This window comes from Nycticebus coucang, chromosome 18 (assembly GCF_027406575.1).
Source record: "Nycticebus coucang isolate mNycCou1 chromosome 18, mNycCou1.pri, whole genome shotgun sequence".
Classification (NCBI taxonomy): domain Eukaryota; kingdom Metazoa; phylum Chordata; class Mammalia; order Primates; family Lorisidae; genus Nycticebus; species Nycticebus coucang.
The window spans coordinates 42,354,604-42,381,098 of record NC_069797.1 but is presented as its reverse complement, the minus strand read 5'-3'; the positions used below and the strand labels follow the sequence as shown (position 1 = coordinate 42,381,098).

The following is a 26,495-nucleotide window of genomic DNA, read 5'->3' as shown; positions in this document are numbered from 1 at the left end:
TGAGCTCAGGATCCACCTGCCTCGGCTTTCCAGAGTGCTAGGATTATAGATGTGAGCCCCGGAACCTGGACTTTCATTTCCTTTTTAAAAAATATTTCCCCTTAATTTTTTAATTTTGCCATTCCATAGATGGAATCAACTTACTTTGTTTTATTCCTCTTTGTAACCACTTGAGTTTGATCTCACCCCACTCTCCTAAGTCATAGACCAGTGCTTTATCAAACCCACTGTATCTTTATCTTTTGAGTGTGGGGTTCCATGTATTTACTGCTTTTACTGAAGGTGAATTATGTGTTTTCAGTTTCTTTCTTTCTTTCTTTCTTTTTTTGTAGAAACAGAGTCTCACTTTATCGTTCTCGGTAAAGTGCCGGGGCATCACACAACTCATAGCAACCTCCAACTCCTGGGCTTAAGCGATTCTCTTGCCTCAGCCTCCTGAGTAGCTGGTACTACAGGTGCCCACCACAATGCCCAGCTATTTTTTTGTTGCAGTTTGGCCGGGGCTGGGTTTGAACCCGCCACCTCCGGTATATGGGGCAGGCGCCCTACTCACTGAGCCACAAGCACTGCCCTTTTTCAGTTTCTTGTACTTGTTTGGGATTGATTTCTGAAAAGATTCCACTGTCTTTTTTTTTTTTTTTTTTTTTTTTGAAACAGAGTCTCACTTTGTTGTACTCAGTAGAGTGCTGTGGTGTCATAGCTCACAGCAACCTCAAACTCTTGGGCTTAAGTGATTCTCTTGCCTCAGCCTGCCAAGTAGCTGGGACTACAGGCACCCGCCACAACACCCCACTATTTTTTTTTTAGAGATGGGATCTCGCTCTAGCTCAGGCTGGTCTTAAACTCGTGAGTTCAGGCAGTCCACCCACCTCGGCCTCCCAGAGTGCTGGGATTACAGGAAAGAACTACTCTAAAAGGTAATAAAAATGACTTTTAAAAAAATTACAAGATTTGTAATACTTTGGTCCTTATCTTCTTGTTAATTTTTATTTAGCGGAACAAATGACTCTTCAATTTAAAAACCAAAGAAGGTGGATTGCTTCAGTTCAGGAGTTTGGGACCAACCTGAGTATAAGAGCAAGAGCAAGACCCCATCTCTACTGAAAAAAATAGAAAAGGGCAGGCCTGGTAGCTCATGCCTATAATCCTAGCACTCTGGGAGGCAAAGGTGGGTGGATTGCCTAAGTTCACGAGTTCGAGATCGGCCTCAGCCAGAGCTAGACCTCATCTCTAAAAATAACTGGGCATTGTGGCCCGCGCCTGTAGTCCCAGTTACTTGGGAGGCTGAGGCAACAGAATTGCTTTAGCCCAAGAGTTTGAAGTTGTTGTGAGCTGTAATGCCATGGCACTCTAAGAGAGCAACAAATGAGACTCTGTTTAATAAATAAATAAATAAATAAAAATAGCCAGGCATCGGGGCAGTGCCTGTGGCTCAGTGAGTAGGGCGCTAGCCCCATATACCGAGGGTGGCCGGTTCAAACCCGGCCCAGCCAAACTGCAACAAAAAAATATAGCCGGGCGTTGTGGTGGGCGCCTGTAGTCCTAGCTACTCAGGAGGCTGAGGCAAGAGAATCGCCTAAGACCAGGAGTTGGAGGTTGCTGTGAGCTGTGTGATGCCACGGCACTCTACCCAGGGCGATAAAGTGAGACTCTGTCTCTACAAAAAAAAAAAAAAAATAGCCAGGCATCATGACAGGCACCTGTAATTACAGCTTTTGGGGAGACTGAGGCAAGTGGATGGCTTGAGCCCAAGAGCTTGAGGTTGCTTGAGCTATGAGAATGCCATGGCATTCTACCAGGGCAATGGAGTGAGATAATAAATAAATAAATAGTAAATGCCAAAGAACAAATACTGTGACCACAAGTGTATTGGAAATGGTCTTAAACCATATAGGTATTGTCAACCATTATTTCTGCTTCAGTAAATTGGAATTAATATCTGCTTTCTGGCTTTCTTTCCTGTTGGAATCATTTGAGATTAGTGATTTATGTAATTTTTTTTTTGGCCGGGGCTGGGTTTGAACCCACCACCTCCGGCATATGGGACCGGCACCCTACTCCTTGAGCCACAGGCGCCGCCCCAGATTTATTTTTTTTTTAACTGTAAAGCACGTTGGGTATATAATTGAAAGCAGCATAATAGTGCCAGTTCTGGAAATACTGAAAGAATTACTGGTCAAGATTCTTTTTTTTTACTGGTCAAGATTCTAAGTAATTCATTCCTTTTAATATATTACATATCTATGCCTGATAATCAGGGTTGATCATATTAGCCATAATTATACCTTGCATAAAATATATGTTTGACACAGGTATCTTTGTGAAAAGCAGAGGATATTGGCTTTTTTCCCTCTCCCGGTGGGTGGGAGCGGAGTACTGGGAGATTCATTGACTTGTTTATTGGTAAATTTCAGGCCTCATTTTTCAGCATGGGCTTCTAAGAGCTAAGCTATTTTGCCTCTCCTTTTGCTTGGTTACCATTATTTCCCACTCTCGGGTCTTATTTCCTCATGCCTGGCTAGAGGATCAGACACTGTCTTTCCTTGCTATCCTTGAAAACAAGCTCTCGGCAAAAGTAATAAAGTGAAGAAGTTACTAGGGTTAGGTCCAGGATTTTAATTACTAAATTCCTAGATAAGATGACTATAGGCTCCCCTTGAGTTTCTTTCTTCTGATCTCATTATGCTGGAGGCAAAGAGAACTAACTCCTCTAATCCAAGTATGTGATAAGAGGATACCACTTTCTAGTCATTAAGATGAAATCAGAGTAGAACCAGGTGTGCCCTATCTTAAGTGAGTTGTTTGTAGCTGGACACTCTGTCTGGATTTATCAGTTCTCTTGGGACTGTTTACTTTTTATAGGAATGTTCCCATTTGAGTAGCTGTGTGGTGGAATGTTGAGGAAAAAACTATGAACAACCGTCTTTCTACTAGTTGCAAAAAAAATGTACTCTGTAAGCAAAATAATACTGCCAGTGGCATTGGTTTGCTTTGCATTATAAATTTCAGAACTTTGGCCAAAGGCTTGTGGGTCACAAATTGGCCATACCATTTCCATTCCATCTTTTATTAAACCAGTTGAGAACCTGTGATGTGCTGAGCATTATACAAAGTACAAGGATTTAGCATTTGAGACGAGTGCAGTCTCTGCCTCTCACTTTACTTACTGTGTAATCCAGGAGGAAGAACTGATAAAATTATTCTTACAATTACTCATCTACCTTTTGGTCAAACCTCTTTCTCAGATGTTTAAGCCACTCGAAAACCTTAAATTTACCATCTCCCGGTTTTTCCCTTAAATTTATGAAGACTTCAACAAGTAGTTCAGTCTTTTCCCCCATGCACAAGTCTTGTCGTTCAGGTGTTTTCGCTGTCTTTGTGTTGAATAGCCTAACCTTCTAATTCCTTGATGATATCAGCTCCAACAGCTTTCACCTCCCTCCACTTCATCACTATATTCTCAACCTCTGGAATATCAGGCTTTCATACAACAGTAACTTTTTCACTTCTAATTTTCTTTATTTCCACGATGCCTGTTTTTTTTTTTGTTTGTTTGTTTTTTACCTTAAGGCCTTTAGTTTTTTGACCTTGCAGTCCTTTCTCAAGTTCTTAGCCCTCTTCTTATTTCACTTTCTTCTGAATCCAGCCTAATCTGCCTCTTCATTCAGGTGCTAACCCTATTGACCTTATGTTCAGGACAGTTCTAATCTGAATCAGCTCACTTGTCAGGACTCCTTTGTTCCTGTATCTCAGGTTCTGAACATTACTGGCAGAAATCACACAAACCTGTAGATTACTGTTGGGGAAATATATGATCTAAAACTGTTTAGACCCTAAATACTCCCCAAGTATTTTTCTACCTGTCTAGATAAATCCTTCCATTCTCTATGAGTCTTTCCATCAGCCTCTCTACTGCTTTTAGTCTAAGCTGCCTCTTTCTATTTGAGGCTGTCAGATGTGATTTCCTTCAACTTCCATTCTAGTCTGTACCTCAACACCATGTTACTCTGCATTTTTACCTGCCTTTACATCCTTTTCTATAGTCTCAGTGTTGATGTGTTCCCCTCCCTTTCTAAGACTTTCTTTTCTGTGTTTTGGAAATCATCCCTGCCTGCCTATTCAGAGATTTTGCTCTCTCACCTCTTTCCATCCTTTATTCTGATTTCTTTCTTTCTTTAAATATATTCTTGCCTCTGTCATATTTAGCTAAACAAAAACTTCCTTCACTCAAAGTCTCCCCGTAGCCATCACCCTCCTTTCCTCTTCATAGCTGAACTTCTTGAGAAGTGGGGTCCACATTACCATCTCTTCTTGTCATGTTTTATTTATATATTTAATTTTTATTTTTTGGAGGCAGGGTGTTGCTCTGTTACCCAGGCTAGAGTATAGTAGTATCAGCCCATTTTATTCTTTATCATCATTATTATTCATTGTATTTTGACTTATGACTATTTTTTTAAGACACCAAGTCTTGCTACGTCATTTAGACTAAACACTGCCTGCTTCATAGGCTCAGTTATAGCACGCTGCAACCTTGAACTCCTAGGTTCAAGCAGTCTTCCCACGTCAGCCTCAGTAGCTGAGACTACAGATACACATTACTCTGCCCAGCATGACTGTACCTTTTCAGTCAAACTGCTATCCTGTAAGTCATCAGCAACTTCCCAATTACTGAATGTAATGGTCTTTTCTTAGTTCATCCTTTTTTTATTTTTAATTTTTTTTAATTTTTAATTTCAGCTTGTTCATTCTTCTTCATTTGAAGTACTCTTTTTTTTTTTTTGTTCATTTTCTTCTTCCTCTGGCCCTGCTCTGTCCTGCTGTTTTTGATTCAGTAGAGACGGGGTCTTACTCTGGCTCACTGCTGGTCATAATGGTCTGGAACCTCTGAGCTCAGGCAATCCACCCACCTTGGCCTCCCACAGCGCTGGGACTATAGGCGTGAGGCACCACGCCTGGCCATTTTTCTTTTTTTTTTTTTTTGAGACAGAGTCTCATCGTGTTATCCTCAGTAGAGTCCTATGGAGTCACAGCTCACAGCAACCTCTAACTTTTAGGCTTAAGCAATTCGCTGCCTCAGCCTCCCAAGTAGCTGGGACTACAGGCGCCCACTATTACACCAGCTATTTTTGTTGTTGTTGTTATCATTGTTGCTTAGCTGGCCTGGACTGACCAGGCTCAAACCGCCAGCCTCAGTGCATGTGGCTGGCTCCGTAACCACTGTGCTATGGGTGCCAAGCCTCTTAGTTCATCCTTAATTACTTCTCTTTTGCATTGAAGATATTGACCATCACATTTTGAAACTCTGCTTTCCTTGGCTGCCATGAGTTCATTTACTAATTCTTCATCTTATTTCTTAGTCTTGGCTTCTCAGACTTATTTAAAAAACTCAGATCTCCTGACCAGGTCACTTCCTCTTTTTTTTCTTTTTTGCTAATCAGGCCCAGGCCTCTGCCGCTGGTATGCAGAGCTGATGCACTAACCAATGAGCTGTGGTGCACAGGTTCCTGAGCAGTTCAAAATTTTTGAGTATTTTTGTTTTGTTTTGTGTTTTTTTTTTTTTTTTTGTAGAGACAGAGTGTCACTTTATTGCCCTTAGTAGTGTGCAGTGGTGTCACACAGCTCACAACAACCTCCAAATCCTGGGCTTAGGCATTCGCTTGCCTCAGCCTCCCGAGTAGCTGGGACTACAGGCGCCTGCCACAACGCCGGACTATTTTTTTGTTGCAGTTTGGCTGGGGCTGGGGTGGGGTTTGAACCCACCACCCTCGGTATATGGGGCCGGCGCCCTACCCACTGAGCCAAGGCGCTGCCCAAAACTTTTGAGGTTTTTTTTAATATCTTCCAAAGAGTTGCAGGAATGGTTAAATGATATCAGTTGTTAACATTTTGCCATGTGTTTTATTTGTCTGCCCCTCCCTTTCTCCTGCCCCCACATATATCTATATGTAATTTATGTAAATTCAGATTTTTAATTTAAAGTTGTTATGCTGTACAATTTTAGAATTAGTTTTAAAAAATTATAGCACTTTATCCCTAAATTCTTCAGGTATATATCTCCTGAATGAAGACATTTTCACATATAACCACAGTATAATTTATCATACTTTGGAGTTTAACATTGATATGTAATACTATTTTCTTTATTTTTATCAATACTGTTTTCTAATACATAGCACATACTCATACTTCCTGTTCTCTTAATAATATACTTTATAGGCTCGGCACTAGGGCGCTAGCCACATACACCGGAACTAGCGCGTTCATATCCAGCCTGGGCCTGCCAAACAACGACAACTATAACAAAAAAAAAAAGCCAGACATTGTGGCAGGTATCTGTAGTCCCAGCTACTTGGAAGGATGAGGCAAGAAAAATGCTTAAGCCTAAGAGTTGGAGGTTGCTGTGAGCTGTAATAGCACATCACTGTACCGAGAGGGACATAGTAAGGTTCTGTCTCAAAAAAGAAAAAAATTTTAATAATATCATTGTAGGCCAGGCACAGTGGCTCACACCTATAATCCTAGCACTCTGAGAAGCCAAGGTGGGAGGATCACTTGAGCTCAGGAGTTCAAGACCAGCCTGAGCAATAGCAAGACTCTAACTCTACTAAAAATAGAAAAAATTAGGTGAGCAATGTGGAGGGCACCTGTAGTCCCAACTACAGAAGCTGAGGCAGGAAGATCACTTTAGCCCAGGAGTTTGAGGTTGCTGTGAGCTTGGCTGATGCCACACCACTCTAGCTTGGAGCAACACAATGAGACTCTGTCTCAAAAATAATAATAATGGGCGGCGCCCGTGGCTCAGTGAGTAGGGCGCCGGCCCCATATGCCGAGGGTGGTGGATTCAAACCCAGCCCGGACCAAACTGCAACAACAAAAAAATAGCCGGGTGTTGTGGCGGGCGCCTGTAGTCCCAGCTGCTCGGGAGGCTGAGGCAAGAGAATCACATAAGCCCGAGAGCTGGAGGTTGCTGTGAGCCGTGTGACGCCACGGCACTCTACCGAGGGCAGTAAAGTGAGACTCTGTCTCTACAAAAAAAAAAAATAATAATAATAATCCTTTATAGCTTTTAGCTGTTTTTATTTTATTTTGTTTTGTTTTTTTAGACAGTCTTGCTTTGTCACCCTCCATAGAGTCTGTAGCATAATAGCTCACAACAACTTCAAACTTTTGGGCTTAAGCAATTCTATTGCCTCGGCCTCCCAAGTAGCTGGACTATAGGCGCCTGTCACAACGCCTGGCTATTTTTAAAGACAGGCTCTCCCTTTTCCTCAGGCTGGTCTGTAACCCGTGAGCTCAGGCAACCCAGCCACCTTGGCCTCCCAGAGTGTTAGAATTACAGGCATAAGCCACTATGCCTGGCTTGGCTGTTCTGTTTTTTTTTTGAGACAGAGCCTCAAGCTGTCACCCTGGGTAGAGTGCTGTGGCATCACAGCTAACAGCAACCTCCAACTCCTGGGCTCAAGCAATTCTCTTGTCTCTGCCTCCCAAGTAGCTGGGACTACAGGCACCTGCCACAATGCCTGGCCATTTTTTTTTTTTTTTTTTTTTTGAAGAGTCTAGGCCAGTTGTTTTGCAGAATATTCCTTGATTTGGGTTTCATTGTTTCCTAATGAATATATAAATTTTAAAAAGGTTAAACACCTCACAAGAGTTACATAGGCACCACTGTGTTATTAGTTCACGGGCTCAGGAGGCACAGTATGTTCGTCACATTATTTGCTGAAGTAGAGTTTGATCACTTGATTAAGATGGTGTCCAGGCCGGGCTCACAGCTGTAATTCTAACACTTTGAGAGGTCAAGGTGGGAGTATTGCTTGTAGTTCAAGACCAACCTGGACAACATAGTGATACTTCGTCTCTACTAAAAACAAAAAAATTAGCCAGATGTGGTGGTGTGTACCTGTAATCAAAGCTACTCAGGAGGCTGAGGTGGGAGGATGGTCTGAGGCTAGGAGTTTGAAGTTACAGTGATCATCATGATCATGTTAACTGCGCTCCAGCCTAGGTGACAGAATGAAACCCTCTCTCCTTTTTTTTTTTTTTGAGATTGTCTCACTTTGTTACCCTTGGTAGAGTATGTTGGTGTCATAGCTCACAGCAACCTCAGACTCTTGGAACCAACTGATTCTCTTGCCTCAGCCTCCCAAGTAGCTGGGACTACAGGTGCCTGCCATAATTCTTGGCTGTTACCTTAGAAACAGGGTCTTGGGCGGCGCCTGTGGCTCAGTCGGTAAGGCGCCGGCCCCATATACCGAGGGTGGCGGGTTCAAACCTGGCCCCGGCCAAACTGCAACCAAAAAATAGCCGGGCGTTGTGGCAGGCGCCTGTGGTCCCAGCTACTTGGGAGGCTGAGGCAAGAGAATCGCTTAAGCCCAGGAGTTGGAGGTTGCTGTGAGCTGTGTGAGGCCACAGCACTCTACCCGAGGGCCATAAAGTGAGACTCTGTCTCTACAAAAAAAAAAAAAAAAAGAAACAGGGTCTTGCTCTGGCTCAGGCTGGTCTCAAATTCCTGACCTCAAGCAATCCACCTGCCTTGGCCCCCTAGAGTGCTGGGATTACAGACATGAGCTGCTGCGCCTGGCCGAGACCCTATCTCTTTAAACAAAAAAAAACAAAAAACTGGTGTCCACCTATTTTCTATTCTTTTCTGTTATTCTATTCTTTTTCCTTTTATAATTAAGACGTGTTCTAGGGAATGATAAAACTGTGAATATCTTGTCCTATAATAATGTTATACTTAATGGTTTTATCATCTGTTTTTTTTCTTGCCCAAATCAAATATTACAATAATGATTCTAAAATGGAGGTTTTTCTACTTCTATTTTTTTCTGCATTGTCATTCTTCTATAAAGAAGTTTTTATGCCCTTTTTGTTTGTTTGTTTTGTTTTTTATTTTTTGTAGAGACAGAGTTTCACTTTATTGCTCTCGGTAGAGTGCCGTGGCGTCACACAGCTCACAGCAACCTCCAAGTCCTGGGCTTAGGCGATTCTCCTGCTATGCCCTGTTTTAAAATTATTTTTAAAGAATCAGTATGGGCCAGCTGCAGTGGTGGTATACACCTGTAGTCCTAGCTACTCAGGAAATTCAGGAAGGAAGATAGCTTGAGCAATATACCAAGATCCTGTCTCTTAAGAAAAAAAAGAATTAGTATGAACTTTCTTTTCCTGTGTGTTATCCATTTCTATCATTATTCATTGGTTCTCAAATTATCTCAAATTTTTCTAGAGAGAGCCCTATTAAAAGCTTTTACATTCTGAAAAAACCTATATTTTCTAGTAAAACAAACAAAAAAATAAGCACCCTTCTACATCTTTTTAATGTATCTCCATAATTTTTTTTTTTTTTTTTTGAAACAGTCTCATTATGTCACCCTCAGTAGAGTGCTGGGGTATCACAAGCTCACAGCAACCTCTATCTCCTGGGCTTAAGCGATTCTCTTGCCTCAGCCTCCCAAGTAGCTGGGACTATGGGTGCCTGCCACAACACCAAGCTATTTTTTTGTTGTTGTTGCCATTGTTGGTTTAGCTGGCCCGGTCCGCGTTTGGACCCGCCAGCCCTGGTGTATGTGGCTGGTGCCCTACCCCCTGAGCTACAAATGCCATCCCAAGTTTTTGTTTTAAATGGTGGCTTCATATTGATACCCTAATTCCAGTCCAATTCCACAGGGTTCTTTTTCTTCTCTTAGTGCATTTTTGCGTCTTTTTTCCACAGTGAGAACCCTGGTAACAGTATCAGTAATTGTATTTATTTGTTCAGTTGTACAATACCAATATTGCTACCAGCTACAAACCGACTAGGTGTAGCTTAGGATTTCTCTTGCAATTTTTTTTTTTTTTTTTTTTTTTGTAGAGACAGAGTCTCACTGTACCGCCCTCGGGTAGAGTGCCGTGGCGTCACACGGCTCACAGCAACCTCTTAACCCTTGGGCTTACGCAATTCTCTTGCCTCAGCCTCCCGAGCAGCTGGGACTACAGGCGCCCGCCACAACGCCCGGCTATTTTTTGGTTGCAGTTTGGCCGGGGCTGGGTTTGAACCCGCCACCCTCGGCATATGGGGCTGGCGCCCTACTCACTGAGCCACAGTACTTAACATATAGGCCTCTAATGGTGTGCAGTCTAAAGTTAACTAAATATCTTTCTTTTTCTGTAGTAAAGTTATTAATGTGATAATTATGTATTGCTAAAATATTCAGTTGTATTTTCCCATCCTTGATTTCATTTTATTTTTGGAATGTATAAAACATTATTATGGTTCAGAAATAAAAATCTGTTTTTTATAATTGTAATAATTGATTTAGGCGAGAAAAACATTGATGATAAAATCATTAAGGCTTTACTCAGAAAGTATACTCAAAAGTCTTATTTCCTTTCTTACCCCTCCTTTATCATTAGCTCTAGCTTTATCTTAGTTGTGTTCATTTTTGTAGATATAAGCAGATACTTACACATATTCTCATTTCCCCTTTCGTACATAAAAGATAGCATAATAGAATATACTGTGTTTGCTGCTGTACTCATATACTCGTTTGCACTTTGCTTTCATAGAAATATTCTTTATTCCTGTTATAGCTTCTTTTATACAGTTTGCAGATTTCATAGATTTCAGCCAATATTCCTGTGTGTGAGCATATGAGGTTTGTCTCGTTTTTCAGTTTCACAGATAATACTGTAACTAATAACCTTGTATTTTGCTTTCCATATTACTAGAATTATATCATCAGGGTAACTTCCTAGAACATAGAGTTAGCATCTCCAAAACAGTACATCATTTTCTCAAATCTTTTTTTTTCCTTTCCCTGTTACTGAATGACCCTATTATCTATGCTTTTATTTAAGGAAGAAAAAAGAGTATCACCATTTCTTCTTGTATCTCGTTAGCAAGTGCAAACTAGTGTATTAGCCTCCCAATTAGTCTCATTTCTACCCATACTACTACTAGAATTGACTTTCTTAAAGACAAAAGTTTTCTCATTTCACTCATCTCCACATTCTTCCTTGCCTCTGAGATAAGATTCTAACACCTTTCCCTAGATGCTAGGCCTTCAATTTCCTGGCCTCTACCTACTTCTGCAACCTAACTTCTAACCACTTCTAACCATACTGAACCACTTGTAGATTCCCCAGACCTTTTCTGTTCTATTAACCTCTTGGGCATTGGAATGCTTTTTTAAACCTTCCATATGTCATTTTAATAACTTTCAAGATACAGCTTGGATACCACCACATCTAGGAAGACTTCTTGCCAGGTTCCTCTGTTTACTCATTGTGTCCTTTGCTTACCTCCATTCACTTGTGTTTTTTCCCTGAGACTTTGGGCTTTTATGGATAGGGCATTCCTTCTATTAGTTCTAGTTGGCACAGAGGCTGGAGCATGGTAGATACTCAACAGTTAGTGACTACACAAGTAAACTTGATCTAATTACAGATTTTTTTAAAGCATCTTTAGGTTTTTATTTACATGTTCACTGCAAAAAAATAAATAAATTTAACCAGTGCAGATGTGTATAAAAAGTGAACGTCTTCCATTACCTCATCTCAGTTTCTAATGGGAACTATGATTAATAGTTCAATATTGGCAAGATAAACACTAAATAGATTTTCCAGTTACTGTAGAATAAAAATGTTCACTATTTTGTTCTTATAGATCATCTCTTTCCCTTTAGGCAATGATAGTAAGAAATGCTAAAGATACAGCTCATACAAAAGCAGAACGGAATATTCTGGAGGAAGTAAAGCATCCCTTCATTGTGGATTTAATTTATGCCTTTCAGACCGGTGGAAAACTCTACCTCATCCTTGAGTATCTCAGTGGTCAGTACACAGAGTTTGGTGTAATTATTTGCATTTGCTCCAGAAACTGGGTCAGAACATTATTTTTCAGTGGAAAAATGCTTTTTCCCATTGTGATCAAATAGTTCTTAAATTGACAAGTGCATTGAAGTAAGGAATTCAGATGTGACCAAATATTTATATTTGCAGACAAATAAAAAGGAAATTTTAAAGTTTAAGTTGTTCCTTGTCTGAAATTTTATCATGATCCCTTTGTAATCCCTCCGTTAACAAAACAACAAACACCTAATTGATACAGAGCCATCAGATTGTGCTGGGGTAAGCTACTGTAGTGCAAATAAACCATTAAAATATTTCTTTCTAAACTAAAGTAGAAACACTTATCCAGGGTAGTGTTTAAGATAGTGGGTGTTTTTGGAATTTTATTTTTAAACAGAGTTTTTAGTTTAATGTAATCTTTCTTAGTGGTTATAGGGTATGCAGTTTATTATGGAACATTTTCCAAGGCCCATCACTTCCTAGGAACTTTTTGTTCTCCATATCATTTCTAGATCACTGAATCTATTTCTAGCAAACAAACATATTAGAGTTTTCTGAGAAACAGATTTCATAGTAGCTTGCAACATAGAATAGAAAGCAGAATTTAGCAACATTTTTGTGACTATTGCCATTTTTTCTTATACCTTTATTTTGACATAATTTTGGACTTATACAAAAAACAAAAGAGTTTTCATGTACCCCTCACCTAGATTCCCCAAATGTCAACCATTCCACCACATTTCTTTTGTTTTATCCTTCTACATATATATGTGTGTGTGTATATATATATATATACACATATATAAGCACACAATTTTTTTTGAACTGTGTGAGAGTATTACATGATTTCCATTCATCACTAAAACTTCAATGTATATTTTCTAAAATCAATGACAGTATCTTGATACTAAAATTATTAAAAATAGGAAATAAACATTGATACAGTAATATCTTTCCTCAATTTCCTTTAAGCTGAAACAGTTCCTAAGTCTTCTTTTGTCTCTCGTGATGTTGACATTTTTGAAGAATACAGGCAGGTTATTTTGTATAATGCATCAATTTGAATTTAGCTGATGTTTCCTTAAGATTAGGCTCATGTCATGCGTTTTTGGCAGGACCATCAAAGTGACCTTGTGTCCTTCTCAGTGCATCAGATCAAGAGGTACATGGTATCTTTGTCCTGTTACTAGTGATGCTAACTTCGGTCATACCTGTAATATAGTATCTGCTGTTTTTTTCCCCTGGTAAAGTTTCTCTTTTGTATTGTATCTTTTGAAGAGATATTTTAAGATTATTTAAATATCTCATCTCTCATCAAGCTTTCACATTCAGTTTTGGCATCCGTTGATTCTTGCCTGTAACAATTACCTGTGATATTTGCCAAGTGATTTTTTCTTATTCTATCATGCTTCCTTCATTTATTACTTGGCATTTGGACTATAACAAAGAGCTTTCCTTTCTCCCATTTCAAAAATTAATTTTATCCATTTATTTACATCATTGTGGGCTTGTGGATTCTAGGATTATTCATTTGGATATAACCCTTTACTATCATTATTTTTGTACTTAAATTGTGCTGTACTTTTTATAAGACCACTGCCAGGTTAATTCAGTTTTCTTAAGGGCTCATAAAATATGAAAGATGAGCCTCACTAAAACTAGTGAGGGTGGTTTAATTCTACTTATGGGTAAAATGTTAAAGAGACTTTAATAAGATATTTTTAAACTGAAGTCTGGAATTTACAAATACTTTGAAGTTTGTAGGTCTAAAGCCTAGAATTCTAAGCCAGTTCTGGTTTTTAAATGTACGTACCTCAGAAGAATAAGAATGCTGCTACAAAGAATTCTAAGGACTTAGTTTAAAACCTATAACTTTTAGGATCTTTTTTTTATTTTTAAGAGGCAAATGTCTTTTAATTATGGTTAGAAGGAAAGCACAAACTCTCATTAGAAGTAGGTTGGCAATAAAAATTGTTTTATTTTTAAAGTCTTTCCTTTTCTTTACAGGAGGAGAACTATTTATGCAGTTAGAAAGAGAGGGAATATTTATGGAAGACACAGCCTGGTAAGTGAAATCTTTGTGGTCACATAGATTCAGGTAATGATTCATATAATTAAAAGCAAAGCCCCATTCCCACTGTGGTCAGCAGAATGATTCAGAAAATTGATCTGGAGCCCGTTAGTCACTCAGGAGTTCAATGGGGAAAAGCAGCTTTGGGACTGGACAGCTATTGGAGGTTACATTATTCCTTTGCCCTCAGGCCTTGGGTGGACTGCTCCTCACACCAGTTGTTCCTAACAGAACCATTCTCATTGCAGCTTTCTTTCCTTGAATTGGTAAGCTGCCTGTCTTGGCTATGGGTGAGTGTGGTTTTCCAGTGAAACTTTATGTGTGGAACAATGGAAAGTATCAGAAATTATTCCCTCTTTTTGTTTTTTTTTTTTTTTTTTTTTTTTTTAGACTTTCCAGTTCCCAAGGTACAGTCTTAGGTGATAAGCTTGCACATATCTTGATTATATAGCCAGAATTGAATCTACCCTTCTATTTCTAAAGATAACATCTGCTTCAAATTAAAAATATACACATCCTTTTGTGAAGTGACAGTATTGGGTAAAAATAAATCAGCTTATCCTACACATTAATTGAATAGAAAACAACACTTAAATGTTTTTTTCTACCTTAATTACCAAACTGCATTCCATTGTTTAATTTCAGGCCTTTTCTAACACAGAAGCTGCATTTAAGAGCCTTAGGGATGAAGTGCCCTTTTTTGGAGGAGGCTCTCTGAGCCATGTTGGAGGCTGTGTTTGTGGTCGTGCTGGCTGTGAAACTGCCTCAGTCCTCTAGGACACACCCTTCTCCATCCTGGAGTAATCTGCAGGATTGCAACATTGTTATGCAGCCACTATTGCAGTGCCTTGTGCTTTTCGAATCCAGACAGGGTTGATTCAGCCCTTTATTCTTTTGAGGTAGATAAATTTGAGTGTCACACAGTTTATAGTTGTGGGCTGGCTGGCAAGAGGGAGGGCAGATAGGGTGGGCATAAGCTATCTATAAATATGTAGCCATGTTAAGGGAGGAATGGGCTTCTGAGGGTCAGGTTATGATATAAGGTATCTTTTGAAATCAAGACTTGATCTCTGATAATGACAAAGTTCCTATTAACTATGGAATTGTAAAGTTGGGCTGGGTGGGAGAATTCTGCTTTGCTCTGAATGATTATGGGCCTAATTTCTACACAGAAAGAACAAATCATGACCCGTGACAGTTGAGCATAGTCTAGACATCTTTGCAATTTTATCAGTATATTCGAATGGCAAAATAAAACATTTTGTAGTTTGACTAAAACAAATGAAACATAAATGTCCCCATGCCCTTGGCAGCATCCTGTGCCATCTCTTTTCCCCATCCATCTCCCTACCCCACTGATTTGGTCTTTGGTGCATGTCTGTTTCTTTCAAGGAATTTTGCTCCATACATAAACTGCTTTGGGTAGATTACTTTTTAATTTTATTAAATCACTTTTGTTTCCAGCTTTTACTTGGCAGAAATCTCCATGGCTTTGGGGCATTTACATCAAAAGGGGATCATCTACAGAGACCTGAAGCCGGAGAATATCATGCTTAATCACCAAGGTGGAGATATACCGTAAACATTTCTATAGTAAATAATCATCTTAAATTCTTCCCACTCAGGTCATGGTCATTTTCAAAGCCCCATATTCATCTCTCTGTTTTATACATTTCTTCCCTCAGAATTTATGACATCATAATACTTGCGAATGCTTAGTATTTACTTATAGTTGATGAGATTAGATGGAGTTGAAGATAATAGCTACACAACTGCTATTTTTGTGTATAATCTTTACTCTTTTTAGGTTTTCTATACATAATATGTGAACCCAAACATTGCTACATTTTACTGAGTAAAATGTGCTCCCTGTGTATAATGTGCACCCATGTTTTTGGCCTAAACTTTTAGGAAAATGCCCCCTAAAAGTGGCTGACTCTCAGCTAGGAGAGACACATTTAGGGGAAGGTTAATGTTCCACCCTCCCACAGCCACTGTCTCTGTGAAGGTTGCCCCTTCTCTCCTAGGAGCCCTTCCCTCCCCACCATGTATCATCTACTGCTGAGATGGCCACATGCCTGGCTGGCAGGGCAAGGTGGTGAGCTCCCACTCTCCTCCATGCACTGGGCCTTGGCCCTTACCAGTCCCACCAGTGCCCCTGTCCTGATTGTGATGCTCCCGCTGGATCCCATATCCTTCCAGACTGGAACCCCGTACACCATGCTGGCCCAGGCAAGATGGTGCAGTGGCTCTGGTCCCAAGCCATACCTCCTATGTATAATGTGCATCCTTATTTTACCTTTAAAAATTTGGGCAAAAAATGTGCGTTATACATGTCAAAATATGGGTTTGGTAAGTTTTACTTTGGTACCAACTTAATGTTGTAAAAAGCAAACAAACAAAATGGCTGGGCATGGTGGCCCACACCTGTGATCCTAGCATTCTGGTCACCGGCTCAGAAGTTCAAGAGTAGCCTGAGCAAGAGCGAGAACCTGTCACTATTAAAAATAGAAAAAACTAGCTGAGTATTGTGGCAGGCACCTGTAGTCCCAGCTACTTAATGAGGCTGAGGCAAGAGGATCGCTTGAGGCTTGGCGCCTGTGGCTCAAGCAGCTAAGGCGCCAGCCACATAACAGCGGAGCTGGAGCGTTTGAATCCAGCCCGGGCCTGCCAAACAACAATGACGGGTACAACCAAAAAATAGCCGGGCGTTGTGGCGGGTGCCTGTAGTCCCAGCTACTTGGGAGGCAGAAGCAGGAGACTCGCTTAAGCCCAGGAGTTGGAGGTGGCTGTTGGAGGTGGCTGTTGGAGGTGGCTGTGAGCTGTGATGCCACGGCACCCTACCCAGGGCGACAGCTTGAGACTCTGTCTCAAAAAAAAGATCACTTGAGCCTGGGAGTTTGAGGTTGCTGCAAGCTGTAATGCCATGGCACGCTATCCAGGGTGACAGAATGAGACTCTGTCTCAAAAAAAAAAAAAAAAGAGAGAAAACCCAAAAAAAGTTATATTAGTGCTGGAAAAAGGAAAAGATTGGAATGAAACCCAGGTATTTGATGTAACCTTAGAAATAAAATGTTTAGTAGGCATCAATTTTTTCTTGCCATTCGAGACAAGAAACGTAAACATTAGAAACAATGATACTCTATGTAGCTATGATTATAGCAGAAAATCCTTGAGTACACCTGCATGCTGCTACAAACAGCTTAATTTACGCTAGAGTAATCTGGGTGGAGGAACCCAGTATATGTAGGGGGCTGGAAGCAACTGCTGATCCTTAGATATCCACAGAATGATCCATAAAATAATTAACTGTTTCATACTCTTAGACGGAAAATGGTATATGGACAATAGGCTAATATAAATGTTACAAATTGTGCTTTCAGTCTTTTCTTTTTTTCTTTTTCTTTTTCACAGTTTTTGGCCAGGGCTGGGCCTGAACCCACCACCTCTGGCATATGGGGCCAGTGCCCTACTCCTTTGAACCACAGGTGCCATCCTTTTTTCTTTTTATTTTATTTTATTGTATTTATTTATTTATTTTGACCGGGGCTGGGTTTGAACCCACCACCTCTGGCATATGGGGCCAGCGCCCTACTCCTTTGAACCACAGGTGCCATTCTTTTTTCTTTTTATTTTATTTTATTGTATTTATTTATTTATTTTGACCGGGGCTGGGTTTGAACCCATCACCTCTGGCATATGGGGCCAGCTACTCCTTTGAGCCACAGGTGCCATCCTTTTTTCTTTTTCTTTTCTTTTCTTTTCTTTCTTTATTTATTTATTTTGGCCAGGGCTGTGTTTGAACCCGCCACCTCTGGCATATGGAGCCAGCACCCTACTCATTTGAGCCACAGGCGCTGCCCTTCTTTTTTTATTTTTAAAGAAGAAATGCTGTATTTAAGTACATCATGGGAATCAGTATCTTTCCCTTGCTCTCACCCCCCAAAACCTGGATTCTGAATTCTAAGACATAAGATAGAATAGGGGAGTGATAACATAGTTAAAGTCTTCTTTAACCTATAAGCCTGGGTATGTCATGTAGTCTGTGAAAATAAAGGCCATATTTCTTCTTTATGTATCAGAGTATAGTATATATTTACATTGGAATCAGTAGGCCATTGTCTTGTCTTTTAATGTCTTGTCTTTTCTCTGAAGTGAACCTGAAATACTAGGGCTGAATTAGCTAACTTGTTATAGTGACTTTCTGGGACTATTTTAAGAACTCTCAAGTTGCAGTTCACTGTGATAAAAAGCTATATGTTTGAAGTACTGTCTTACACCTTTGTTTAAAAGATACAGAATATATCTATTAGGGTCTAGGTACTTAAACCAAATGCCTTAAAGAAAATTTCCCAGGATTTTTCTCTTTTGTGATGGTAGAGGATTGTGTGTATAGTTAAAGCTAGAGCCTTAGCAAGCTGTTTCACTTTCTTCTCTATTTTTATTTTCTCTTTCGCAGATAAATTATACCATTGGCTAAAAATTACTTTGGTGTAACCTTAAATAGTTGGCATCATTTTTTATGGTAACACTTCATGAGTTCTCGATATCTTCAAGAAAAGTTTAATGTAGGAGAAGTTAAATTGAAGGACAGGTTATTATCTGTTAAGATATTTTCAAACTCGGCACATTCTCAGAATAATCATGCTGTCATCTCTCATTGTAGGTCATGTGAAGCTAACAGACTTTGGACTATGCAAAGAATCTATTCATGATGGAACAGTCACACACACATTTTGTGGAACAATAGAATACATGTGAGCTGCATGTTAAAAGATATATAACTGGTGTGGGGGGTGATAGCTAATTTTTACCTGGTTTGAGGAATAGTATTTTATGTAGCATCATTGTCAATATGTGGCATTTTAAAAATTCTATTTCACATGAAATACAAATGAGTGAATAATTTTTAGGCATATTATTTTTCTCATTTTAGGGCCCCTGAAATCTTGATGAGAAGCGGCCACAATCGTGCTGTGGATTGGTGGAGTTTGGGAGCATTAATGTATGACATGCTGACTGGAGCAGTAGGTGCACAGTTCAAAGCTGCATGTATATGACCTGTGCTTAGTAGTCATGAGATCACTATAGCAGGTGACCTCTTGTACTTTTTGAAAAAGTTACTTAACCAATAACTTTGAAAAGTTATATTCAAAGGCCAAAGATTTGTTATCGGCAATTTAACAATAAGAATACTTTATGATTATATGGGATCCCGTACTTATATATTTTTTATTTTTAATTTTTTTTTGAGACAGATCCTCAAGCTGTCGCCTTGGTTGGAGTGCGGTGGCATCACAGCTCACAGCAACCTCCAACTCCTGGGTTCAAGCGAGTCTCCTGCCTCAGGCTCCCAAGTATCTGGGACTACAGGCGCCTGCCATAACGCCTGGCTATATTTTGGCTGCAGCCATCGTTGTTTGGCAGGCCTGGGCTGGATTTCAAGCCACCAGCTCAGGTGTATGTGGCTGGCACCTTAGCCGCTTGAGCCACAGGCTCCGAGCCATGGGATCCCGTACTTTTAAAATCATGTTCATTTAAGATCTATGTCTGACAGGCCTGTGAAATTGCTGTTGAATATTTAATCCCCTTATTTTATAAATGGAGATATCAAATCATAAAATCACCTCTCATTTATTATGTCACAACAAATTAATGGTGGAAACCCAGGCTTCCTTCCAGGACATTGCTACTTCCTCTGTCCTGTTACTTAAACACGATATAGTTCTGCTGGGTGTAGTGCTGCATGCCGATAATCCCAGCTTCTCGGGAGGCTGAGGTGGGAGGGTTGGTTGAGCCCAGTAGTTCAGAGTTGGCCTGAGCAGCACATTGAGACCCAGTTTCTGAAAGTAAATATAAATTAAAAATCATTTAAAAGAGGCATTGCATCTGCAGCCACCACCTCTACCCAAAGCACAAGTTCTCTGTGGGCACAACCTATGAAGGCTGCACTGAAGCAGCTCTCAAGTCCTTAGCAAACTGGGAGAAGTTAAGAATGACATTGATAGCCCCAACAAGGTTTCCATGCCTAGCTTCCCTGCAATAAAATGTTACTTTAGTTGGGGAGAAATTTTTTTAAGCAGATTTTTTTAAATTACAGATCTGTAGTAGTTACCTACTTCTCAGCATACATTTGTTTGAATTTTCTGTTCCTTGGGCTAGAGTGCAGTGATCATAGCTTATGACACCCTCAAATTCCTGGGCTTATGCATTCCTCTCCTGCCTCAGTCTCCTGAGTAGCTTGAACTAAAGGCATGTACCACCAAGCCTAGCCAATTTTTCTGTTGCTTGTAGAGACTGAGGTCTCTCTTTGTTGCTCAGGCTGGTCTCTGAACTCCTGGCCTCAAGTGATCCTCTCTCCTTGGCTTCCCAAAGGTCTGAGATAATAGGCATGAGCCACTGCATTTATTTCTGATTTCCATGTATAACTAACTAATTCAGGAAATGAGTAATGTTGTTATTTAATATTTGTTTCTGACATGCTAATTTTTTTCATTCTCTTCTACTCTTAGCCTCCCTTTACTGGGGAGAATAGAAAGAAAACAATTGACAAAATTCTCAAATGTAAACTCAATTTGCCTCCCTACCTCACACAAGAAGCCAGAGATCTGCTTAAAAAGGTAGGGTTCTTAAATGGGCATTCATGCTACAAGCCTCAGTGGCTAGGATGTAAATAGAATTTAATGAATATTTTGAATAAAGAATCATACACAGATAATGAGCCTAAAAAACCTGTTTTTTGGCTATCCTGCAGGCATAGACTTGTTTAAAGGGTTCTTTTTATTTTTAATATTTAGTAGTAATTAGTTTTCTTAAGACACAATAAGCAAATTCTACAAATAAAAAAACAAATCAAATTAAGAAAGACTCTTCATCAGTGTTTTTTTTTCCCCCCTCCCTAAAGCTGCTGAAAAGAAATGCTGCTTCTCGTCTTGGAGCTGGTCCTGGGGATGCTGGAGAAGTTCAAGTAGGGATTGGCATGTGTGGAGTTTGGGGGGAAGATAGTGCTGATTTTATGTATTTGTGAGGGTTGTATGTAGTTGCTTATAAGTTAAGTGTAGCTTATTTTGTGACTTATAACTTCAAAAAAGGCAGTTAATTTTTCAGTCCGATAAAGTCTATTCTCTACTTTCCTTTTTTTTTCCTCTCCTAGGCTCATCCATTCTTTAGACACATTAATTGGGAAGATCTTCTGGCTCGGAAGGTGGAGCCCCCCTTTAAACCCCTTTTGGTATGTATACACGAAAAGCATGTAACTGATGGTATCTTGTGGGAAGTAGCCAGCACAGGACAGTCCCTGCAACAAAGTATTACGGGGCCCAAGCACTGAGGTTGAGAAACTCCGGTCTCGTTTTATTTCCTTAGGGGTTTGTGAAATGGTCTTATTCTAACTGTTAATCATCCTTTCTTTATTAGCTGGAATCCTTCTGTTAGGTCATTAAATCTGAAATGTCCAATTTTGAATCAAAAGTTTAGTTTATTATATCTCAAACAAGAAGCAGTACATGTAATCAAAGTATGTGCCTAGACTATCAACACAGTTTTGCCATTTTAATAGTAGCTTGTGTATGCCAGCCACAAAGAAGCCTAGAGGGCAAGTGGTGGTGAAATCACAAAAGTGATTGTCCACAGCTCGTTGAGAATTGAGTATTTTTCCTTGGAAGAAGTGGTCCAAAGCCTGGAAGAAGTGGTAGTCAGCTGGTGCAATATCTGGTGAATACAGTGGATGACAGAGTTTCCAAGTCCAGCTTCTGTGTTAGAGCAGTGTTGTTTATGCTACATGTGATCGAGCGTTGTCTTACAAGAGAGTTACTCTGTCTCTGTTGACCAGTCTGGGCTGCTTAATCACAGCCATCCTCATTAGGTCATCCAGTTTGTTATAGTAAACATCTGCTGCAATTGACTGACAAGGTTTTGTGAAGCTGTAGTGGGTAATACCAGCGCTGGACCACCAAACAGACACCATTAGCTTTTTTTAATGAATATTTGGTTTTAGACTGTGTTTCAGCACCTCATCTTTATCCAGCCCTTGTGCTGAACACTTGAGATTGTCAAAAAGAATCCCTTTTTCATCACACATAACAATACAGTGTAGAAATGGTTTGCCTTTATTCATGATGGCAAAAGAAAGGAAAGCTTTGAGACCATTTCTCTTCTGATGCTCTTTTAATTCATATGGAACTATCTATCTAGCTTCTTCACCTTGGCAATTTGTTTCAAATGGTCCAGTACTGTTAGAATAGTAATGTCAAAACTTTGCTGCTAATTCACACAGTGTTGAGATGGATTTGCTTCTACTACAACTTTCAGCTCATTAACCACGTTGGTCTGTTTACCCACGTGGCTTATTTTTAAGATTAAAATCACCAAAACAGAACTTCTCAAACCATGAATGTACTATGCATTCATTAGCCACATTCTTCCCAAACACTTTGTTGCTATTTGAAACTGTGGTGCTTCGGTTCCACAGTGGAACTCATATTCAAAAATAACAATTTTTGACTTATCCATGGTTTCACAAAAATTACTCTTAAAAAAAAAATTGAAAGATAATCACAGGCCAAAATGTGCATTTGAAAGAATGAGGATGTATCTTCACAATTTAAAAAAAGTGTCAAAATATCAGAGATGTCAACTGTCAAATTTAGTACTTAAGAAAATCAGACATTTCATACATAATAATATAAACTCTTTGATCAATTGCTTAGTTAGTCAAGGTACAATTCATACAGAAAAGGAAGGATAAATGCGCATATTTGATTCCTTCCCAGTTTTCAAAATAATGAGTTAGTTTTCTAGCATATTCCAGAATTGACCAGTGACTTTTGTGCAGTTTTTTAAATATCATTATGAACTCTTAACATTTTAGCATGTATGTGTTTCAATCCATTGCAGTTTTTGTTGATGCGCAATTTTTTTCAGCTTTGGACACTGGCTGCGTCTTCATGTTTTTTCTGATTCCTTTTGACACAATCACATAGTGTGATGTTGAAAGGAAGGGAAAGAAACTGCTGTTCTGTGCTTATCTTAGATGTTTCCTACCCCACACCTGGAATCAGTCATTTCTTCAAGAAATGCTGGTTCCTTCTAGTGGGAAATAGAATTTATAGATCACAGTCTGGGCTCTTAAGAGTGGACAGTGTTACTGGGTTGATCATTGTCTTAAACTTTTTATTCAGAGGTATATGTTGTAAATAAGCTCAATGTGATCATCTTTTAGTAGTAAGTCAGATTTTCTAAACTGTATTTATTTCCTATATTTGGGTCAAGGGTCTATCTAACTAGATACACTGAGAAAGAGAGAAGGAATAAAAGAAGTAAATCTGGTGGCCAGAACTTAAATGAGAAGTATTCTTTTACAAGAAAATATAACTCATGTAAAATAAAATATTATTTTTGCTCTTTTGTAAATCTAAAGTAATGAAATAAGCTATGGGGAGAAACTTTAATTGGACTATCTTACAACTGTGATTTGTGCTGTTAGTTTTTCAAGTTTAGTATAAACCTGGCAGCAGCCAACAGAACAAATTATCTCTAAACAGGGATTTAGCCAGCAGACTAGGCACACTGAAGCTTTTTGAGAAAGGAAAATTAATAGTCAGATTTTTTAATTGTAATGATAAGTATATTAAAATCCATTAGAGTGCATATATAGGATTGGAAGCTATAATTTGACCCTTAAATTTTTAATTTAATTTTTTTTTTTTTTTTTGGTTGCAGTTGTCATTGTTGCTTAGCAGGCCCGGCCTGGGTTCGAACTGGCCACCCTAGGTGTATGTGGCCAGCGCCCTTGCCCATTGAGCCACAGGCGCCGCCCTAATTTAATTTTTTTTTTTTTGAGACAAGAGTCTCACACTGTCGCCCTGAATAGAGTGCTAAAGTGTCATAGTTCATAGCAACCTCAAACTCTTGGGCCTGAGCAATCTTCTTGCCTCAGCCTCTCAAGTAGCTGGGGCACGTGCCACTATCTCTGGCTAGTTTTTGTTGCTGTTGTTGTTTTTAGTCGTGAACTCCTGAGCTCCAGCAATCCACCTGCCTAGCCTTCCAGAGTGCTGGGATTATAGGCATGAACCAACAGGCCCAGCCTCACCTGCATTCTTTTCTACGATCTGTGCCTGCCAAGACTATTCTGATATTTTATTATAGTCAACCCCTGTGAAAAGAGCTCTATCAGAGCCTGTGGTGCATTTTATTAATATGTATAATATAGACTATTTATCATTTTCTAATCGTTTTGTTTGTATAAAGCAATCTGAAGAGGATGTAAGTCAGTTTGATTCCAAGTTTACACGTCAGACACCTGTTGATAGCCCAGACGACTCAACTCTCAGTGAAAGTGCCAACCAGGTCTTTCTGGTAAGTAAAAAATTTCCATGTAGCTGTGGGAAATTTAATGTGAGAATAGGCCCCTAAAATAAAGCTCAGTTTGCTTAATTTGCAGTTCACATAGTCTGGTTAACTTTTTTTAAAAAAAACCAACCCTCATAATTTTTTGCTACCTACAAAATTAATTTTTATATTCCATCATTTCATTTTAGCAGTTAGAGGGAATTCTTTGAAGTATATGATCTCTTTCTTTGCATGGGCCACAGATGTAAAGTATTTGGTTTTACATCTCAACCAAAAACCACACAGCCATAGCAGTGGGAGAAAAAGAGGTCACTTAGCTACATGTATTTTATTCCTGAAACAGCTATAGATTTTTGGTACTCTAAACATAAGTCAGGAAGGGATTTTTAATATTATTTGTGAATATTTGACATCAAAATACATTGGTTCATATGTGATAGTGAATTAATTTTCATTATAGAAGTATCTATGGATTTATAGCTTGTTTCAGATTGAAAAGCAAAATTTTTAGATAGTGATCAACAGAAATGATGGCCATCAGATGACCATCAGTGCATACCATTTTGCCTAAGTGTCATATATGTTTATTTTATTACCATGTCCCATGAACAATTTACCTTGTTTTGTATTTTTTGTTTCCTTTGCCATTTGTCATTGTTACATCCTTTGTCATTTCTTTTGGGTGTGATTTTTTTCCCGTTTGAGTTCACTGTTGTTTGTCAAATTAACTTAATTCTCTTCCCCCGCGCTACACACACTGCTCATAGTATCGTTGTTATATTATGGGGGGAGGATAAATTCCAAAAGTTAGCACAGAATGTAAAATTTGTGTCTAGTCAAAATCACTCTTAAGTTATCATAGTACAGCATGGTTTTGAGTAAACAACATTAAATAGTAGTAATAATTCTATAAATTAGTAAATGAAAAGAATAGAGCACATTTACAAAATATCTTACAGTATTTTTAATTACATGAGAAGAAAGATGAGTGAAGAGAGGAAAGATGAATTGGCTGCATGTTGTTAAATTCAAGCGTGATACGTGCATGATGCAAAGTCATTGTAATCTAGTAGACTCGCTTATGTTCAGTTAGGGAAATGGGCATAAATTACTTGAATTCTGGCATTTTCTTTTTTCTTTTATGTACTACTGGTATGGAATTTATACCTTAGATAGAGACCTTTTCTTCAGTTGAACATTACAGTTTCAACTGGTTTGACAGTTTTTCCCCCATAAAAATACTCTAGAAACATCTTATCTCACTATAAAGAAATCCAAAGTTGTGATACCAAAAATTATATAGTTAAGCTTTCTTTGCTAAGATATTATTGAGCTTTTAATAATTAAGTTGGATAATTAATGAACATAAGAACGGTTTGTTAGGTTGTAACAGAACTCTGTACATAAAGTGAATCTCTTTAAAAATTAATAGAAGCATACCACTTATCTGGAGATTGTGATTCTAGCAACTTGTTTAACAAATATTTTGAGTCATAAATTTAAAGGAAATTGAAAGGATTAAGGGACACCCTGATCCTCCTACAGCTTTAGACCACTAGAACATGTGGCAAAATGTCTTGAAGTCCTCCCATGTCAAAAAGCATATTATTGCAGAATTGCACTTCACTCTTTGGGACTTCACCCAGAGCCTTGGTCAGTTTATTTATTTTAATGCATAGTGCTTACTCATAGTTTGTATAAGGAAAGATAGAGGACTTATTATTAAAAGAGTAGACATTGACAGCGAGAGAAATGGCAGCTTTTAGCCGATCCAAGTCCCAAGAGAGAACTAACATTAACAAAATTGCATTTTTGCCTATTATAATTAAGGGTTTTCACAATATTGACACTTACTCTTCAAGAAAATACTAAATTCTAACCTGGTACTGATGCATATGGTTGTAATCCTGGCTGCTTCGGAGGCCAAGGTAAGATCATCACTTAAGCCTAGAAGTTTGAGTCCATTGTATGTACACCTGTGATTATACCTGTGAGTAGCCTCTGCTTGGGCATCAGAGGGAAACCCCCTCTAATTTTATCAGTCAATTCAAATTTGTATAATCATTGGTATTAAAACCAGGAATCTTACACATACCAAGTCAGAAAATTATATTTTTACTTTGGCCTAAATACAAGAAGCTATTTTGTAGGTGATAATCTTTGTTGCTTTTTTTTTTTTTTTTTTTTTTTTTTTGAGACAGTTTCATTCTGTCATCCTGGATAGAGTGCTGTGGCGTTATAG

At 39.0% G+C, this 26,495-nt stretch overlaps 1 protein-coding gene across 4 annotated transcripts in view; it reads left to right on the top strand.

The window, feature by feature from the left end:
* Positions 1 to 26,495, top strand: part of RPS6KB1 (ribosomal protein S6 kinase B1) — a 59,576-nt gene that overhangs the window by 17,268 nt on the left and 15,813 nt on the right. For 2 of the 4 annotated variants that reach the window (XM_053568038.1, XM_053568036.1), the window contains exons 5-14: positions 11,667 to 11,814; positions 13,840 to 13,897; positions 14,152 to 14,169; positions 15,368 to 15,468; positions 18,570 to 18,660; positions 18,840 to 18,930; positions 20,416 to 20,523; positions 20,808 to 20,870; positions 21,057 to 21,134; positions 24,152 to 24,259. In XM_053568038.1, the coding sequence (XP_053424013.1) occupies positions 11,667 to 11,814; positions 13,840 to 13,897; positions 14,152 to 14,169; positions 15,368 to 15,468; positions 18,570 to 18,660; positions 18,840 to 18,930; positions 20,416 to 20,523; positions 20,808 to 20,870; positions 21,057 to 21,134; positions 24,152 to 24,259 (864 nt within the window). Of the gene's footprint in view, positions 1 to 11,666; positions 11,815 to 13,839; positions 13,898 to 14,151; positions 14,170 to 14,548; positions 14,799 to 15,367; positions 15,469 to 18,569; positions 18,661 to 18,839; positions 18,931 to 20,415; positions 20,524 to 20,807; positions 20,871 to 21,056; positions 21,135 to 24,151; positions 24,260 to 26,495 lie in introns of those variants that run through there. The other 2 variants (XM_053568037.1, XM_053568039.1) reach the window with 2 other exon arrangements.